This window comes from Stegodyphus dumicola, chromosome 8, assembly GCF_044657685.1.
Source record: "Stegodyphus dumicola isolate Sdum_Otavi_A_Nest chromosome 8, ASM4465768v1".
Taxonomy (NCBI): domain Eukaryota; kingdom Metazoa; phylum Arthropoda; class Arachnida; order Araneae; family Eresidae; genus Stegodyphus; species Stegodyphus dumicola.
The window spans coordinates 163,165,672-163,185,862 of NC_140775.1; the positions used below are offsets into that span (position 1 = coordinate 163,165,672).

The 20,191-nt window shown below is 30.0% G+C and overlaps 1 protein-coding gene across 2 annotated transcripts; it reads right to left on the reverse strand.

The window, feature by feature from the left end:
• Nucleotides 1-1,784: 1,784 nt before the first annotated feature.
• On the reverse strand, nucleotides 1,785-19,832 carry LOC118188042 (DAZ-associated protein 2-like). Of its 2 annotated transcripts, none has more exons than XM_035358387.2 (5): nucleotides 19,675-19,832; nucleotides 17,795-17,959; nucleotides 9,578-9,621; nucleotides 5,996-6,151; nucleotides 1,785-2,349 (listed from the first exon to the last, which is right to left on the reverse strand). In XM_035358387.2, the coding sequence occupies exons 1-5, from the start codon at nucleotides 19,691-19,693 to the stop codon at nucleotides 2,221-2,223; spliced, it is 513 nt and encodes a 170-aa protein (XP_035214278.1). In that variant the 5' UTR covers nucleotides 19,694-19,832; the 3' UTR covers nucleotides 1,785-2,220. The 2 variants fall into 2 exon arrangements, with proteins under 2 accessions (XP_035214278.1, XP_035214277.1); XM_035358386.2 differs by having other exon boundaries at nucleotides 9,572-9,621.
• Between the last annotated feature and the right edge of the window lie 359 nt (nucleotides 19,833-20,191).

A 20,191-nucleotide genomic window follows, 5' to 3' on the forward strand; every position in this document is an offset into this window, starting at 1 on the left:
TTGCTTCTTTACATAAACACATACAAATTATAGATATAATATAGTTAGCACTGCAATTGTTTATTCATTTTCAAATAAAGTATCAGATTGTGCCTTTCTTGATCTCAGTATTTTGCAACTTCGAAACTACCCTAATGCATACTAGCTCATAAAAGGCAGGTCTCAAACATTTGGGAAAACAGAACTTGGACCTTTCTTTACAAAAATTGCACTAGCTTATCGAGAATTAATTGGGTTTATATATAAAATCAAGGTGAAATTCTTACGATTTTGTATTTACACATTTATCCATTTGTGGCACTAAATCACACTATTTAGCAATCTAATATAACATGCTATATAATGGTATAAAAGACTCCTTTATTTAATTTTGAGAGGATAAGTACTTTTTAAAAAATTTTCTGGTTAGTTGAATGTTGGATAATCGGGCTTTTACTGTACTATGTGCACTGCTTCTTTTAATGACTATCTCATCATTATTAAATTCAGCAGATTAATCTTAATCTCCTGAATTAATTAATCTAAGAGATTTAGTTATAATAGCAGTTATCTTGTTCTCCCCCCCAGAAAGAATTTTAGTTTGAGGCAGATGTATCTGTTGCAAACATTTTTCTACTGCCAAATTTTTACATAATTAAGACTCATATTTTCTCAAGAATGATGTCATCTAAATTTAATAAGATTCTTATCTCTTTGTTACTTGTTTATCAAGATTTTAGTTTTTTTAACATTTCTATCATTTGATGAAAGGCAGAAAAAGATTTTTAACTATATAATTTATAATACTTAAGCATATTATCTAATTTTAAGAACATGCTATTCTTCTGAAAATGATAAACTGCTAGAAGGCGGAGAAAAGATTGAATTAAAATATTTCACTGTTAACTTCGGTAAAAACATGAAAATTAGTTTTGCATAACGTGAGATTATAAATAATTATGTCGCATAAATAAATCCAATATATATTTTATAAAGTACAGCCATTCATTTCGGACACAATAATGCACCTGTCTGAAGTTGTAGCAAAGGGAAAAAATACTGCAAGTTGTGTAAATAATTAATTCTGTTTAAATGCACATATAATTTTTTTCTAGGATTTATCAAAAATAGTAAAGTATTTTTCAGTTATTTTTATAGTTAAAATTTAAAATCTTAGGTAATTCAATTACACAATTTGAGAAAAGTCAACTTTATTAATTAATAACTAATTCAGATTTGAAAGATGAATACATTACTGCATTTTAGAATTTTTTAGTTTTACATATTAGTGCATTTCAGTTCCCCAGCTATTTATAAAGATCTCCTCACAGATGACAGAGATAGAATTATGGTATACAACAATCTATATGCAACGTTCATTAAAAAATTATGAAATAAATATTAACCATTATTAAGTAACATCATAATAAAAATGTAAAGAAAATAAATTTAGCTACTTCATTTTTGTACATTTTTCATTGCAATGCCATATTATAACACTTACAAAGATATTAATAGATAGTATTTCAATTTCAGCTCGAAATATACAAAATATCTTTCGTTTTTAAGAAATTCAGTTTATCAGAATCTGAATAATCAACAATTATATTTAATTTTCCCCTAAACTGTTTTTGATTAGGAATGAGAGTTTCTCCAAAACTGTGTATTTTAAAATCATACTTTTTAAAATACATTTTCAACAGAAATATTTTTTTATATAAACTATATATTATTTATTACATAAATCTGAAATAAATATATATGCATGCTTAAAATATAGAAGCTATTTCATGTAAAACTATCAATCATTTTCGAACTGCTATAGCACCTTTATTACTGTCATGCAGGTTCTGATACACATAATGAAAAAATAATGATCATTACAAGGGTTTCTACTTTTTACATTTATTTTTATCTATGTTCCTTAGTTTACAAAATAAACAAAACTGCTCAAATATATATACACATTTAAATATATATGTATATAATTTAAGCTGCTATAGAATATATAATATATATGCAATCAGGCATTCATGATTTACAATGAAAAATGGGGAAAGACAAATAAGAGTCTAGAATTCCTGTAAGATGGGGTTTTTTTTCCTTCATTTTTAGAAAAATGCATTGCATATAAGTTGCCTGGGCCCATCAACTGTGCCAGAATCTTTGCATAGCTTGGCTAAAAGTTGTGAGCATTCTCCTCCTAGAACTCACCAATTATCTTAACATTTTGGTCCTCAACTACCAGAATGTAAAACCAGCTCCACTACCACCACTCAAGAAGCTGCTTTTCTGCTGACTGAGAACCACAGGATTGCCTTGCATCATAGCCAACTGAGCAGCATTTGGTGCAACATTTGGTGGTGGAGGCTAAAAATAAATAAATAAAAATGCTCTTTAAAAACATTGCTGAACAAAGAATTCCATATTCACGTACATAATAACAGCATCCTTTTTAGTTATTATATAAAAACAGTACTATTAATTAATAGATAATTTTCATCTATATTAAAAATTTAATCGGATTAATAGTACTTATTAGTAAATGATTTATAAAGTTTACATGCTACAAATATTTTCTTGAAACCTTTAATAATTTCACAATTCCAAGAAAAGGTAAAAATATGATGCCCTGTGCTAAATTTGAAAAATGCAAAATTAATTGCCATTCACTGGTTATCCTGGCTTGCATTTTCTTGGTGATAAAACATTTCCTGTTACAATTTGGTAACCCTTACTTGTTTCTTATACTTACATATGTATAAAAGTGATGCTTCCATTCTGATCATTTACTACCACATCATCTGCACTTTTTATTGACTTTTGCCATATTTTCTCTCTCCCAAAAAGTTTTCATGCTGTCTTTACCACTTCTGTAGGGATTATTTTTTTCCTATTTATTCTACACGGGTCTCTGTGTTGGGGTATTTACAGTAAGGCTCATTTTTATAAGAATTTTAGTGAACTGGAAAAATCTTAGCTATTGCTCAGTATGTACTTTAATATCTTTCAATACAATAGTTTTGTTTATTTTTTCTTCATTTAGCAGCTAAGCATTAACAAATAGTAATAAGCAAGTATAGCTCACAAAATTAAAAACAAACAAAGCCAGAGTCTTTCCAAGAGTTAGAAAATAAAAACCAGAAATAGCCACATCAGGAAGCTAAATCTAGAAAAGAAAAAACAAAAGCTACAGCGTATCAGGGGTTGACCACTAATTCCCAAATAACAGAATGTCTTTTGTTACTATTGTTTTGTTTTTTGGGAGGGGGACTTAAGGATAAACAAATAAGTTCCAATTAATTTTTCATAATTGCAACTTTTTAATTTTCAGCTGAATAACTCCAAGGTAATAAAAACGAATTATTTTTTCACATTTGCATTTCCTTTTAATTTTCAGCTGAATATTTATGCTCTAGTAAAAAATATCAACCCAAAATATTAATTTGGGGAAGGCAATATGCCATAACAGCAGTGAGTGAGCCTGCTTTTTAAGTTAGTTTAATATCCATCTATAAATCATTTTCTGCAACATAATTCGTTCAAACATTCACATGCTCGAATCTATCACATCATTTGAAAATATGAAAAGAGGGGCAAAATTATTCCACTAAGCTAATATATGAGATCATTTTTAATAGCATGGAAATCTGCTTTTCAACTACAATTATTTTTTGTAGGGATAATGATTCATAGCCACCACCCTTAACATTTTTGTTGAACTAATGAGTTTTTATTCACAGATGGGCAGCACATGTATAAAATTCAATGCAATGCAACTGAATTAAATATGGAATCAATGGAAGAAGATAACATTATTCATCAAATAGAGACCTGAGCATCCAATTGAATGCCACAACATGCAAAAGTGACACATTCGCATTAATCAGTAGCAGTCCAACACACAACTGGGAGCATTCTGCAGAATTAATTGATACACTGGGATGCTATAATATTAATGTAAGCAATTTCACAGACCAGAAATTCCCACCCTTTTTTCTTACATCAACCACTTTTAAAAGAATGGTATTTGTCATCAATCTGTTACATTTTTCTCTAAAGCATACTAGGCAAACTTAAAATTCCACTGTTTAATTAAAATTCAATACATTAATACTGAGAATTCAGCATACAACATCACCACAATATAAATAACTGCACATAAATAAATTAAAGATAACAAGTAAATTAAGATTATAAATAAAAGTTTATTTTTAAAGGTTACATAAATGAATTTCCAAAAACAAATTACATTCTAATTGCACAAAAGTTTAATTTTAATTAACATAATAGCTACGCTTGATGTACTGATGCAATTTTTTTTAATATTTGGAATAAAACTGCTTAATTTTAAAATCATTTTGTTCAAAAATATTCAACCTGTTTCTTATTTTCTGTAGTAAATATATTGACAATTGTATATAACAATACATCTGAGAATATTTTACATTTTTCATATCCCCCCTTTTTGACTGTTTTCTTGTATCCTACTTTATCCTTTTTTATATTACACCTATTGCATTAAAAAAATATTATTGATTTTTAAAATAAGTAATTTTTGCATATTTCCCCTTTATTTTATATGATTGTTTGCTTCCTTAACATATGATACAGCTTTATAGCTCTAAACAATTTACTATAAATTTTACTAACTTTTCAATCAGTGCAATCTTGATTATACTGTTTGATAGTGCGCCTTAAGCTATCGACCCATTGTTCATAACTGAACCTCTTCAAAATTGCATTGACCTGTGGCATAGATTATATTATAATAAAAATTTTTGACCAAGCTACTTTTTCTGAGGGCAGCAAATAACATCAAACCATCATTGTGACAGCTTGCAATGTTGTTACACCACAGCTACCTATATAATCTACAATAATACTATATGGTATTTAGTCATCATCTTGGTGCTGTCTTAACAATGATACAGCTGAATGAGTCTGGAACTAGCACAGAAGTTAGGCTGATCCTTCTGCCAGCAAAATTCATCAATATGGGATCAAAAAATGATTAGTAGCATAATGAATACAATGATGATACATCCAATATATTAAATGAAGAACTAGTATTCATTGCATTAGGTTTTCCAAATGGCATTTCCCAGCAGAACAAAACAGTCCAAGTCTAACATTGGCTATGTGTGAAATCCCACACAAATTGCTTAAGTAATAACTTAATTAGTACAATGTCCAAATTTACCTCCTATCAAAAATCTGCAGGATGTGAAAGCTATTTAGTATCCTAGTAATAAGAATGAATGGGGGAACTCTGATTAATAACACTTGCTCTACAATACATAATGACAGTCTATTCATTAACATGTTGAGCCCGACGCCGGTCCCTGGGGAGCGGAAGTGAACTTTCCGTGTGGCGCCGGTCCTCGGGACCGACAGTATTAAAGTTAAAAAATAAATATGGTTTCAATGAAATGTGATTAAATGTAGTTTTAATGAAATTTATTGAAACATTCTAAACAAAAATACCGCTTAGCTTTACACATATTACAATATGTAACAACTTTTTTGGTATTTGTTATGAATCTGGATTAAGCCGATTTTGTTCCTAAGATAACAAGCTGAACGGAAAGGACAGCAAATTTGGCGCCGGGCTCAACGTGATTTAACGTGATTGCCCAAAATAATATCTAAGCTATTTATTAAATCCCCAATAATTGAGATACTAAGCATATGCCACTATTTAAAATTAAAATAATTTATTCTTCAGAATATACTTATCCATTTATAACCAAAGTTTCTCCCATCTGAAGTGTTTTTATCACATTGCATTTCTCTGATAATGTATCAAATTATCTATTTTTAACTACAAAATTTAGAGAGCACCCCTTTTTAATGTGTATGTGTGTATATATATAAAGTTAATAACTTAAATATGCACATGTATCAATTTTTAAAAAATCATGTATTCTCTTACAAAATTTTTTTTAACTTGTTGAAATTTTACAATATTGTTTGAGCAGTTCTAAATTTTAAACAAGAACTACAATATACTCACAGGTACAACAGGCATAGAATGTCCGTCAAAACGAGCACCAGCATCGAATGTGGCAGCAGCTGGGACATACACAGTACCAGGTCGAGGTGAATACACTTGAGTTAACTGTGGCATATATGTTGGTGGAACACCAAATGCTGTGATATTAGGAGCAACCTTTGAATAACAATGAAAAATGATTAGTCTTCATAGCTAAGTTTATTGCTACCACAATTACTTTGTTAATAAATATGCAAATCTAGTTCTTATTATAATGGCTTAAAGCACATCCAAGTACATTTTTACATAGTAGAACATTTTTCATTGGATTTGAATTACATGGATATTTGTAACTGTATATTGTCTTTGCAGCACAATCCCACTTAAATTCTGCTGGGTTCAAATTCTCCTCAAGAAATTGGTGGGACAGAAAGAAGATATGAAGTCCCATAAGATAATCAGAATCGAAATGAACCAGCAAAAAGACAGTCTATCAATCACAAGTGTATCTTTACCTCACCCCAGATAAATCTAGGAGTAATCTCTCCCTGGAGACTATATGCTTAGGCATGAGAATAATAACAATACAATTCCCTCACCTCTGCCAGGAACAGAAGATTGAATCGCAGGTACACTACACAGAAGACTAATCCAGATATAAAAACTCGGTAATATTCTGTTATCAGGACCACATTCAGAAATATATGTATGTGTGCTATATATACATACACATGTGCATACAGTCATACATTTCTAAATTTGGTCCTGATAACAGAATAGTACCCCAAATTCTTCAAACAAATTATGTCAAAGTTTTTAATGAAATGTTAATTTTCTTTTAAACCACTTGAATATTTTTTTTGTCAGTTAGATTAATATCTGGTCAAACTCTTGTTCTGTTTAAAAAATGCATCATCAAGCTGTAAAAAATCAAGAAAGTATACCTTATACTTTACTTTGCAATGTATCATTCATTGCTGGAATTTTAAAATTTCTTCTTTGAAGTTCATGCTAGATAATGCATGTAAAACTAACACCCAAGCACAAAACTACAATTCCTTTGGCCCTCCTCCCCAGTCCTACCAAGAATGACAGACATTTTCACTCTATTCACATTGTGAGATACCTGTCTTTGGCAGGTGTCCAGTTTATCTGACAACCATTTTTTCTCCCACTGGTCCCTGTCTTAGATTGCCTTACAGTTTGCTAACACTGTTTTCTCCCCCTTCCCCACTGCAAGAATAACTGGACTTTGAATTCAATGAAGGTGAAATATCCTTTTGATTGCACCACAAATTGCTTTTTTCCCAATTTACTGCTCCCTATTGGAAAGCTGTTTTAAAAAATGAGGGATTAATTTTCCACTTTATTGTTCCCTTCTCACAAAAATCTTTCACTGAGCACAAACTTAGCTTTGAAACCTCAAAAGATTACTAATAAAGAGCATTTCTATTTTTATTTATTTTGCTACCTCTAACTTAGTTTTGAAATCTTTTTTCAGCATCCCTTAATAAAGAAGTAAATACATTAAAGTCCCCATTCAAAGGGACTGGGACCAACAGAACTATCTCTTAAAGGTGTCCCTTACAGAAGGTGCTACTGTACTTCCAATTACAGAAGTCTAACAAAGAGCATTTCTATTTTTATTTATTTGTCTACCTCTATCTTATTTTTGAAACCTTAATAAGTAAATACATTAAGGTTCCTACTCAAAGGGACTGGGACTAACAAAATTGTCTCTTAACTAGAGGTGTCCCTTACAGAAGGTACCACTGTACATGTATGTGATGTAGTTTTTTTTACTCACACTTTAGTGAAGTAGTAAGAGATATGATGCACATGATGAAGTGAAAAACTCTTAGAAGAACCATTAATTCCTTGGATAAGCACAATATATTTTTATTACTAGATAATTTTGCAGGGTAAACATCATACTGAATAGACAGAATAATGGGGGCAATCTGCTTCACAAAGTTCTTATAATACACATCCCCATTATTTAAACAATAGAGAAAGAAAGCATGGGAGTGTGAGACATGGTTTCTTCAAGCAACAGCAGGTGATAAAAAAGTGATGCATACTAACTGTAGTCATGTTTATAAGCCGGAAAAATCTTTATTTAAATCCTGAGCAATGATTGGGCTAAAGATTTAGCAGTGCTGAGAAACTACATGGAAAGAATAATGTAATCTGCAGAGTGACGAAAAATGGTGCAAAGCATACCGTTGAAGTGGGGATGTGTTTAATTAAAATTTATGAATTTAAAGATCTACTGCCACACACTACTGTGAATTAACACATTACTAAGTTGTGTACTATGATAAAGATCAGTTTTATGTTGCTAAGTGATAAGAATACAGGGTATTGAAGTTTGTCGAAAATTTCTTAAAAGAGAAAGCACGCTGTTGGCCTAAGGAAAGTATAAAGAATTAGTAAGTTTTTTATTGGACTAGTAAATTTGCAAGGCACTGATCTGATCACAGTGTATGAGGTTGCAATACATATTGTTTGCGAATATTACTTAAAATTCAATGGATTATTATCGTCTTGTAAAATGTTATTTTTTTAATATAAAATAAATTTATATTTACTCTCAAAATTATTCAACCTTCCCTTACAATTACGGAATTGGATTGGATTGGATTGGATTACTTAATTATGGCAAAGCACACGAGGGCTATCTGCCTAAAGGGAGGAATGCCTTCGTGGAGGACTTTCTAAGGGAAACTGGCTCGTATGCACGTTACACATAGGGAAAACAACGAAAACGGCCATGCAGACAGCCCGTTTGCAGGATTCGAACCTCGGACCGAACTACCAGCGTTCAGCGTCTTTACCGCTCAGCCACTAGTGGGCTACAATTATGGGGAGGGGGGTGAAGTGTGGGAATAGCTTCTTTAATTTCAACATTGACTCCAGCCAAATTAAACCAAGCACATATCTACACTACATCTTTTTTTTTTTTTTTTTGTTAAATGTTACCCACAAAAAGTTTTCCTCAAGAAAACAGTAGATTGTTTGCGTTAACTTTTCTTGTATTTTGCATAACACATTTACTGGTTAGACTGAGAAATGAGACAAAAGCAATGCCGACAAGTTTTAGGATAAGAGCTAGGAATTAGTTCAACATTCTCTTGCAAGTTTGAATGCAACTGCCCCCCCAAAAAGCGGGGGAGAATTGTTTAATGTAACTACTAAAGTCAAAAGTATATTTCATCCTCAAAATATTACTGCTGACATATCGGCAGGTATCAATTAATATCAGAATTTTTTAGCCTTTAGCTTTCTGCCATAACATCAAATCAATTTTCTAATGATTGTCTATTTCCAAATGCAATAATATTTAAAGCACACTTCTTTTTTTCAGGGGGGATTATTTAAAAGGGGAGAAGCATTTATTTAGGAATCATACTGTATGGGGGGGAAACCGTCTTTATAACCCTTTAATTAAATATGTTTCCATATCCCGATTACACATTTTAAAAACATTTATTTCTTTTTACATTCATTAATAGTTTAACAAATACAAAAGCAAATAAGAAAAATTACTTGAAGGATAATATTTACAATAAAAAATAACAGAGAATCAAAACTTACACTCACTGTGCCATATGGAAGGTGATGTTGCAATGGTGTTGCATAAGAAGCTGCAAAATATAAATGTATTAGCATAGGCTTGCAAACTTGCAAAATGAGAAAAAAAAAAAAAAAAAAAAAAACACTGGCCATCAAACTGATGAACTATAAAAGAAATTTTTAATGAACCTTGGTGATGTAGTATTAAACCTTACAAAAAAAATTATAGAAGACATAGAATTTTGATATTATTAAGGATTTCTTTTATACAGCCAGAACAGAATAAAAAAAGGGGGGAGGGAATGACACCTGAATAAAAATTAAATTAACCAATATATGCTTTTACATTAACATGCCAAAAGAGGCATGTTAAATTTATCAGATAATAAATTTGGAAGGAAAACATTTTTTAGCCTATGGAAAACACTATTTCGATCAAAACAAAGTTGCATTTGCAGGAGCTTATCTTTGAAATAATGTTAGAAAATAAAACTGTAGGCTATTTTTAATTTGCAGAAAATAACTGTCATAAAGGAAGTACATTTTGCAATAAACATTTACATGCAATATACTTCAGTTATTAATATAATTTTACAAACTTTACTAAAAATATGATATGAAAGATAGCGATATAAATTAATCACATTTTTTACTAGACTGATTGATTTTTATAATAGCTTAATAGTTCAGAAAAACTTATAGGCAGAAATAAGAAAAATTCTTATTATAACCATAATTTATTAAAACAAGATAGTGAAATGTAAATACTGACAATCAGAAACTGGATATTACTCAGAGAAAGAGTATTTTAAATTCATATGAACACTAAACAAGTTAACTGACAAGAAAATGAAGAGTATAAATTTTAAGAAACATTACTTTTTTAAAAAAGCAAAAGTACTTACATGTTATCCTGTCAACTGTGAAATTTGCTAAGCAGTGTGATTTAGTGTCAGTCATTGATAAAAGTAATGCAACATACAACACCTGTGCTTTCATTTGATGCACCGACTGCTTCTCGATAAGTAACATTTTAGTTTTATGAACAAAGATAAAAATTGTTATCACAATATCTTTTCTTGCATTTTGAAAAACGGATTAAAAAGTGGGACCTGCCTTCGATAGAACGGTAAACAGTGAATTAAGTTATGGGATCTTACCAATAAATATTATAAAAAAATAATATTCCTTCCTTATAAAAACAAGGAGAATTAATGTATATGATATGACCAGCTGAAAATGACAGACAAAACACTAACAGACTGGAACAATTACCTCCAGGAAGTTTGTACTCATAGTAAGTACTCTAAACAGAAGTTTGTACTCTAAACAGAACTTCATGTAAAACTGGACTGCCTAAAAAAAAAAACAGTAGAAATTGACGAAAGCCTTTTTTATGAAAGGCAAAAATAAAAAGGGTCAAATACTAACTGTTTGTTAAATGAAGCAGCATCAAGTTCATTGAGAATTCTGCAAAACAATTGGTGCGACTTTTGATGGGATCTCGGCCAATTTTCATGGTTTAATGATAGCCAAGGGGATAATATGTATATACAAAAACAAATTATACAAGTGTAGCATAAATTGTATGTTTAATGGCACACATAGTGAAAGAAAATGCTTATAAATGTTCCAATATACATTCCACAATTTAAATGTATATAAAACTAAAAAAACAACTGAGAAAGATTTTTCCTGATTAGAGTTATGAAAATATTTAATTTAAAAAACGAAAATTTTTGCTTATTCTAGATTCTATCTTATTCTAGATACATACATAACTACCATACTCAAGGTATTAAAAGCTGGACATTCTTTGCATTGTGCAGTGGCCATTTCAAGATATCTAAACTGATTTAAATTTGCATTATAATGCACAGTTCAAGTTATTCAACTATTTATAATGTTCTTCTGATGTAAAATATATTAATATTTGATTAAATATTATGAATTATATATTTTTTGGTTAATTTCATTGGTACTTTTCCATTTTTCCGACGCAAGCGATAAAGTTGCCAAAAATGGTACAACCGATACCAAACAAAATACGAAATATCCTTGCTGGTAATCTTTTACGCCTCATTTTCAAAACAAGTCGCAGCCATTTCTTATCAGATAGATTGTTTCTTTCAATACTGGTATACAATTACATAGAATTTTTACCCGGATAGTTCAATTTTATATCCTAAGGCCATTCGCGGTAATTAAGTCAATTAGGATGCAATCACACCGCTCACCCGAAGGCGAAAATACAGAAAATAAAGTGAAGGGTTAAATTCATCAATTCTAATGAGAATGCACTAGCGAAGTAAAGCACTGCAATTTTGCATAATTTCAGAGTAAGCTATTTGTACAAATTGAAATAATTCTTGCATTTAAACTTGTATTCCAAATTAAGATTTAACTTGAAATTAATGTAGATAATTATTGAAAGAATTAGATTTTTGTAGCGTAGTTTACATGAGACGAGCTCACATGATAAGAAACTGCGAATCAGGGTGTTGTACCATGAAAGCATAGTAAATTCTTAATGTCTTTTTAGAAATTTATTGTCATTTTTACAAAATTTATGTGATATTAAAATGTTCATACCTTCGAAATAAAAATTTCTTAGAACTAACATTTGTTAACATTTTTTATGCATATACTGTACGTTATCGCCAATAAAGTCTGCTTGGCGAGATTTACGCCGGCGAAACAGAAAAGTACCATTTCATTTTGTAATTTTCTTCACACTTCAATACTAAAACATGTCCTGAGCTGGAAAAGAAAGTTTTTAATTTATTAAAGTATTTTTAAACACGATAAAAATAAAATTAATGAATGTACCACTGTGTGCATAAATTTCATAATGTTTCACATATTGATGCAAAACAAAATTAAATACAAATATTAACTGAAGAAAAATTGAATTGTCATAAAATATTCTACAAATATCTACAGTAGATTAACACTATCCAGATAAAATGAAATGTATAAGAAAAATTATGCTGTATAATCAACAGGTTTGGAAGAATGAAATTTGGACAATTTAACAATTTCATTTATTGCTAAAAATTTTTTTTCTCAGTAAAGGTTCAAAATTTGGATCATTGGCAGCTATGTAAGCAATACCCATACCCAAATTTAGCTTTTGTTTCAAAATTTCATCTGTGTACAGCACATTAAAAATTTTTTTGAAGAAAATAATAAAATTACTGAAAATGTTTTATGATTTTATCATAATAATTTTGGGTCACAATCACAATTTTAATTAAATTATCTTAATTATTATTCTGATTTATTGCAAGAAATATTTCTTTCTCTCTAAAACCTCCTGAAACACAACTGATCGCTAATTCTGTTTTTATAGCAATATTACTATTAAAAAGTTTTTACAATGTCAGATTGACATTACTTGGAGTATGATTTAATGAGCAAAATATTACTATCCTTTTGATAAATGCACAGGTAGTTTCTCATTTGTGAATTAATTAGCAATACTGCCATCAGAATTTTCATGAGAGGTTTACAGATGCTTTTAGACTGTACACCTATTTGCTTAGCCATAAAAAAAAATTCACATTATTATATTTTTGTTTTCTCTCTCCCTTGAAACCTGAGCTTAGCTTTACTGGTTTGAACTGTGGAGAAAGTATGGATTAAATTGTCTGTCCCCTCATAAGAGGTAACGGTGACCGCTTATTAGATACCTCCATAAATAAAATGACCACTTCTGGCCTTAGTAGTGGCAAAGCCTAGAAATGGCTAGTGCCCATCATTAAAAAGAGGGGGGAGGAGGGCTTAGCTCAAATTCTAGAGAAGGAAAAAACTAATCAAAAACACCAAAATGTTTAGAAGAAGGTGAAAAAGTAGCCTGAATTTTATAATGTACCTTATTTCGTGAAGAAAATTTAACCCTTATTTTAATTCGCATAGGCCCCTTAATTTAAATCTATGCAAAAGGCATGCTTGTTATTCCATGATTGTAAGGATTCATTCATACATTCAGAGTATAACAAATGGTGACACGATAAAGAATTGTTCTGATCTCTTTCACCTTGTATGTAGATTATTATAGTTTTCTCATGAAACACTACTTATCATCTCATTTTCAAATGAAATGTATGAAGGTGAACTAAAGAAGTTTGTTTAAATCTTCCATCTAAATTATGTACTGAAAAATAAAGGAAGCAGTCAACTCACATGTTACACCCCAGAAAATTATAATTAAAGCTATGTACAATATTCAGATTTTCCCTTTATTTATTTTAGTAGTAGTATTATTATGATTCTAAAGAGCAGTTCGAGTGCCACAACCTTGAATACTTCATCTACTACAAGTGTGATTTGAAAATTTTTAAACTCTTAGCGCAGTGGTAGCCCAACAGATGAATTAATATGTGGCAAAAATAAATTACAAATTGAATTCGAAAATCCTATTAACTACTGTTATGGACAAGAGTAGAAACATCATGATTTGGGGATGTTTCACTGCTTGCCTTTGGAATAAGAAATTTTACGTTTATTGAAAATAATATGAATTAGTATAAATATATAAATATTCTTAATGAAAACCAAAAAGCAACTGCAAGAAAATAGAATGCAAACTATATTCAAGTTCTATCAGGATCCTATATATACAGCCTTAAATATGCACTTGTTAGTTATACAACTGTACTGAAGTTATTTAAACTTCTCCAGAGGAACAGGAGGAGTGAGCTGGACAAAAGAAAAAGAAACATGATATTTCTTTAGGAATGAAACAAATGGAACATTGCACAGTACAATCTCAATACATTATCTCCCAGCCTCCCATAAAATGGTTAAGGATCATATGACCTGCAATAGCTTTGAAACAACACACTTAAAAAGGATTTATTATAAGCACTATACCATTTTCAAAACACAAGAGAAATTATAAAATTAAAAATTAGATTTTAGGATCTGCTACAAATAAATCTACTTTGTATGCATATATGATGTTACAAAAAGCTAAGTTTCTAGATGAAATACAAGCAGCTGAGATCTAAAGTTGAAAAGGGGGATAGGAAAGAAATAATGGACACATTCTGGACTGTGAAGAAATATTTGAGGTTTCTAAAAAAAAACTACTCAGCAATCATGACGTACTCTAAAACCCAGCGAATTTTTATAATACGGATTTTTATTTCTGCAGAATTTGTTTTAGAATGTTTATTTTACAGTACACTCAAAAGTGAGTTTAAGAAATGTGCTGAAATATTTATCACGGGTGAATTGCAGTATAAAGTATTATATTCATAATATATAATTATTTATGATGAATAAAAATATTGTAAAGCTTCTCTATGATATGGACATTTTCAAAAAGATATTTTGTATAAATACTTGGGAAGACTGATATAGTGGTATAACTTCATTTAAATTTTTTTTAAAAAAGGAAAGAAAGCCGGATACAAATTGCATATTACCGACATACTTAAATTATATTTAATTTTTTTTACATTTTAGCAAACATATTATTCCAAATTTTGTATTACTTATTTGTAAAAAACTGCACAGATATTAATTTAATAACAAATACAGAGGTGTTATTTCAGTATGCAGAAGAAAAGTTGAATGTTACACTGAAATAACAGCATATGCACAGTGTCTCACAAAAGTGATGGGACACTTGTGCTTTACAAAAGGAAACTGTAGTAAAATTAATTTAAAAAACATGTAAAAATTTTTTGTGGGTGTGTTTCATACTTAAATTTAGTAACAATTATTACATAACATTTTCTCAAAATATTAATTTAATAAAAATACAATTGTTTAGAACGGAGCAAAAAATGGCTCACATAAGCGATGGGACACTTATGTCTCCATCAAATAGTTATCCAAAAATTTTACTTTTTAAAAGGTTTTAATATTTTGTTGGATTTCCTTTTACTTTTAAAAGATGATTTAATCTTCTTGGGATGGATTCGACTAATTTTTTTGTGATTTCTGGAGTGATTTTACCCCGTTCTTCTTGAAGCACCAATTTTAATTGTTGTTTTGAAGAAACGGTGTGTTTGCGAATTCTTGATTCCAATTATTGCCATATATTCTCTATGGGATTTAAGTCTGGAGATTGTGGTGGTGTTTTTATAATTTCAGGATAGTTATACAGCAGCCAGAGTCTAATGTTCAAATCAGTGTGCGTGGGGTCATTGTCCTGGTAGAATTTAAAATCGCTATGAAAGTTCAATTTTCGCACTGAAGATTTCAAATTTTGATTTAAAATGTCAATATACTTGTAATGACCCATTATACTGTCAATAAAAACAAGAGTATCAACTCCAGCGGACGACATACACCTCCATACAATAACTCCTCCTCCACCATGTTTTACTGTTGGCACCAAGTTCTGTTTTCGAAATTCTTCCCTGGGTTTTCTCCACACCAAGATTCTACCGTCAGAACCAAATATATTAAATTTACATCATCAGCAAATATAACTTCATTCCAGTAATCAGAATTCTTATTTATGTTGGATTTTGCGAAAACCAGTCTGAGTTTTCTATTCTTTTCACTTACGAAGAATTTTTTCCTGGCTGCTCTACCATGATAGCCAGCAGATCGAATTACTCTTCTAATAGTCTCAGGTTTAACAATTAATCCATTGTAAACTGTTGAATGACTCGAGTTAACTGTTTCAGGAGTTTCTCTAATAGATTTTCCACGTTCAATATGCAAATTAATAACTAATTTTCGAATTTCAGGCAAAGTTTCTTTTCGTTTAGCATTCATGGCTGCACAGAGCTAAAAAACACAAAAATTCCAAAACAAACTGGAGAAAAATACTGCAGACGATTTTACAGATTATTGCCAATTGCTTTTGAGTAAAAATAAAAACCCAAAAAAATATTTTTATTGTAGTACGCAGTAGTATCTAATGGTGTCCCATCACTTATGTGAGCCATTTTTGCTCCGTTTTAAACAATTGTATTTTTATTAAATTAATATTTTAATATTTTGAGAAAATATATGTTATGTAATAATTGTTACTAAATTTAAGTATGAAACACACCCACAAAAATTTTTACTTGTTTTTCAATTTATTTTATTACAGTTTCCTTTTGTAAAGCGCAAGTGTCCCATCACTTTTGTGAGACACTGTATATGTATTATACATGAGAGAAACATATACCACTAGAAAATAAAGAAGATAAAAATCAATTTGGAATTGGTTTTACAAAAAGTTATTTTAAATAAGACAATGTCAATTCAAGGCTAATTTTTTCATATTTTTTACATCACTATTATTGCCTATGCTTTATATTCTTGGCTAAAGGAATACAACTTATAAATTTATCACAAAATTAGGTATTTTCTGATTATATGCACCTCCACTGAAAAGTCACAAAAAAGTATTGAGGAGCCACCACATCATGTCATCCAAAAGTATTTAAGGTGTAACCCATGATGTTGCTCAAAAGTATTTATTTGGTAATCCATGTACGCATGCAGCATCCCCCACCCCAAAAAAAAGCTTTCCTTTTCTCCAGACGTTTTCAAAGTGGGACTGCTGATTATGACCCTTTCCATGGAAATTTCACATTTTAATATAGCAGCAGACTTGCAGTTTTCATCATAGTCAGCTAAATCATGTACTGAGCTTTCTGTATGCATTTCTACATAATGTCACTCGCCTCATTTTATCTTTTGGTACCATAGTTGTGCAGGATGCACAGTTTGTATCAAAAATTACATCACCTGGATGTAAAATGCAAAATTCTTTTTAGAAACTATTACTTTTTTCGTTATTAAATAAAGGGCTCTAATTATTTTTGCTCTTTACTGAGTAAATAAAAGGCAATTCTGAGCTACTCTACAGTAACAGTAAACTATATGCAGTGACATTTATACATTTTTTAAAACAGTCTTGAACACAAGAAAATATAGCACATAAAAGGTAACTGACATTTTAGTCAAATTTAATTTTATTAATAAATTGATATCAAGACTTAAAAATCAAAGTGGAAGAAAAACAAGCAAACGTTAAAATTTAAATTAGGCAAAACAGCAAAAATAAAGTTGCAGTTTTGTCCAATTTTAAAAAGGTCTTAAAATTGTTTTGAACTGACACAGATGTATAACATAATTTTACCTTTAATTAAATACTGCTAAAATTATGATGCTGACTGTATTTTTATTAAAGAAATGCGAATTACCTTAAAAATACATAAAAATGAGGCACTATGAATTCTTCTGTTTCTGACATTAAGAATATTTAAATGCTAAAATTATACTAACCAGGCAGATACGTTGGAGCCGATGAAGGCAAATAGGCAGGGGAAGTATAAGCAGAAGCAGGATAACCAGGATATGGTGTGGCCATAGTAACTTGATGAGCAGGAGCACCTGGAACACCAATGTATGCTTGTGCAGCTGGAGCAGTAGCTCCTACTGCAGGATATTCTATACAGAAGAAAGAATGTTTTGTTTTTAAATGAAAATTTCCCAATTGCAGTACACATACTTTTATTTCAAAATTCACACTATTTTTTAAACAAATAATTAGCCACAATCCTTTGTCAAATAATTAGAAAAAAAGTTATTTCTAGTCCCATGCATTTACGTTTACTATATTTTCGGTAAGATCTGGAATTATAGATTTTGGGAAAATGCACTAGAATTATCTGCCTATGAGGACGCATGCCATTGTGGAAGACTTTCCAAGGAAAGCTAACTTATATTCATGTTACAAACAAGGAGAATGCTAAATATGTCCATAGAAACAGCCCATTTGGCAGGATTTGAACACAGTCAAATGACCAATATTTAGCTTTCAAATCTGTTTGGCCACTGTTGGGCTCATCAATTGTCAAAGATGATATCCTCTCACTCAAAGCACACATATAAGCTTGTTTGAAATTAATGAACAGATAAATTTCAGAGTTTGTGAAATAGTTTTAGCAACTTAATATTCACTTTTACAGATAATAAAAAATTGTTCACACAATTAAAATAAGTAACACATGCTAAAAGTAAATTCTAAAAAACTTACAAAATAGCAAATAACCAAAAAATAATAAAGGTCATTCTAAACTATAACAAAAAAAAGAATATGTTAAGATTAATTTTTGTATATAAGTTAGTCACAAAAGTCTAAAAAAAAAAAAGTATCAAAACACTGAATAGAACTTTACATTGAATTTTCAAATAAAAGTCTAAAAAACATACATAAAGAACAAAAGCATAATTATAATGCATATTCAACTTAGGGTTGCCTTTTTTCTAAATAAAAATATTTACATAAATAGATAAAATTACGCAAAATAATGACTTTTTGTAAGATTTAGAGTTCTTTTAGATGTCCTTATTTATGTTAATTTACTGTGAACTGAAATAATGTTTTATTATTTGCAGAGAACACGAATTCGAATCGTTGAGAAATAAATATAACAAACAAGTCATATAAAATAATAGTAAAAATTTAAAAAAATGAAACTAAAATAACGTTATTTTAATACAAATAAAATAATACACAGGTATAAATTACAGAAGTACATTCTGATGGAAATTCAAAGTGATAAGTTACGATGATATTTATATCATCTTTCATCATTGAAAAATTTATAAATTATTAAAAATTTTAAGCAGTAATACCACTGGATGAAAATAAAAACCTTAAATGATCCCACACGAAATCCCACACCCAACTATTTCGATACCCCACCCATTTTCCCACATGAATTTTGAGAAGTATTAGATTTATCACAAAGCATTAAAATACATTGAAGTAAATAAAAGATTCATTAAATTAAATTATAAATGACAGGTAATATAATAAAAAGAGAAAATTATCCTTTTACAATATACATCCTTTTTTTCAATTCGCATAAAAACCGTTAAGTAGTGTATTTTAATACAATATAACAACTCAGAATTCATAAAAAGTGGTAAATGGGAAATAATGTGACATTACTACATATAAATTATGTAATGATGATCGTGGGTTAAAACAATGCGATAGGTTGTCAAATGAAAAACAAATACACGCACATCCCTTCGTCACACAGTCGCTGAAAACACCATTTTTTATTTCGTTCAGTCTTTCCGTTAATCGACCAGCCAACTGAAAACGTGCTGAAATACATTAAAAGCTATGCAGAATTCCCCAAAAAACTAACCTTTCTTATCAGATGACATCGATTCATGTGAATACGTCGAAATTCAAAACGAACCCACAAAATATTTAGCCTTTCACACCAACTTTACACACAGCAAATTTCTCGTTGAGGGATCTCTGCAGGGTTACCAACCGGGATCAACGTTTCCTCGCCAAACTGTCGAATTATGTAAGGAATGTGCAGAAGCTGTAGAGCAATTTCGCCAAAAACTGGACTTCTAGTACTTTCTTAACTCATTTTTAATGTTTCGATAAAAATTTTATTAAAAGGCTATATACACTTTATGTCATCTAGTATTTTTATTCATTAGCATCTAAATTTATTTTCTTAAAAATTGATAGTTTCTTCGGAATTGAAAAATATACGCTCCTCGCCTGCTCGTGCTCCTGCAAACGGAAAGAACTTTCAAATTATAATAGGAATCTATATTGGTTTTATAATAATTCTACTATTTTATCTTTTTCAATGGGAAAAATGTTAGCTTGCCTCTTAAAAAAAGCGCGTAGGATGCGTAATA

Bases quoted from the DNA above. Each gene is read 5' to 3' on its own strand.
- LOC118188042 (XM_035358386.2), bottom strand. The intron at 9,622-17,794 runs GTTAGTATAATT...TATATTTTGCAG, and splicing joins GGCTCCAACGTATCTGCCTG to CTTCTTATGCAACACCATTG. The intron at 6,152-9,571 runs GTAAGTTTTGAT...TGTTATTCAAAG, and splicing joins TTCCATATGGCACAGTGAGT to GTTGCTCCTAATATCACAGC.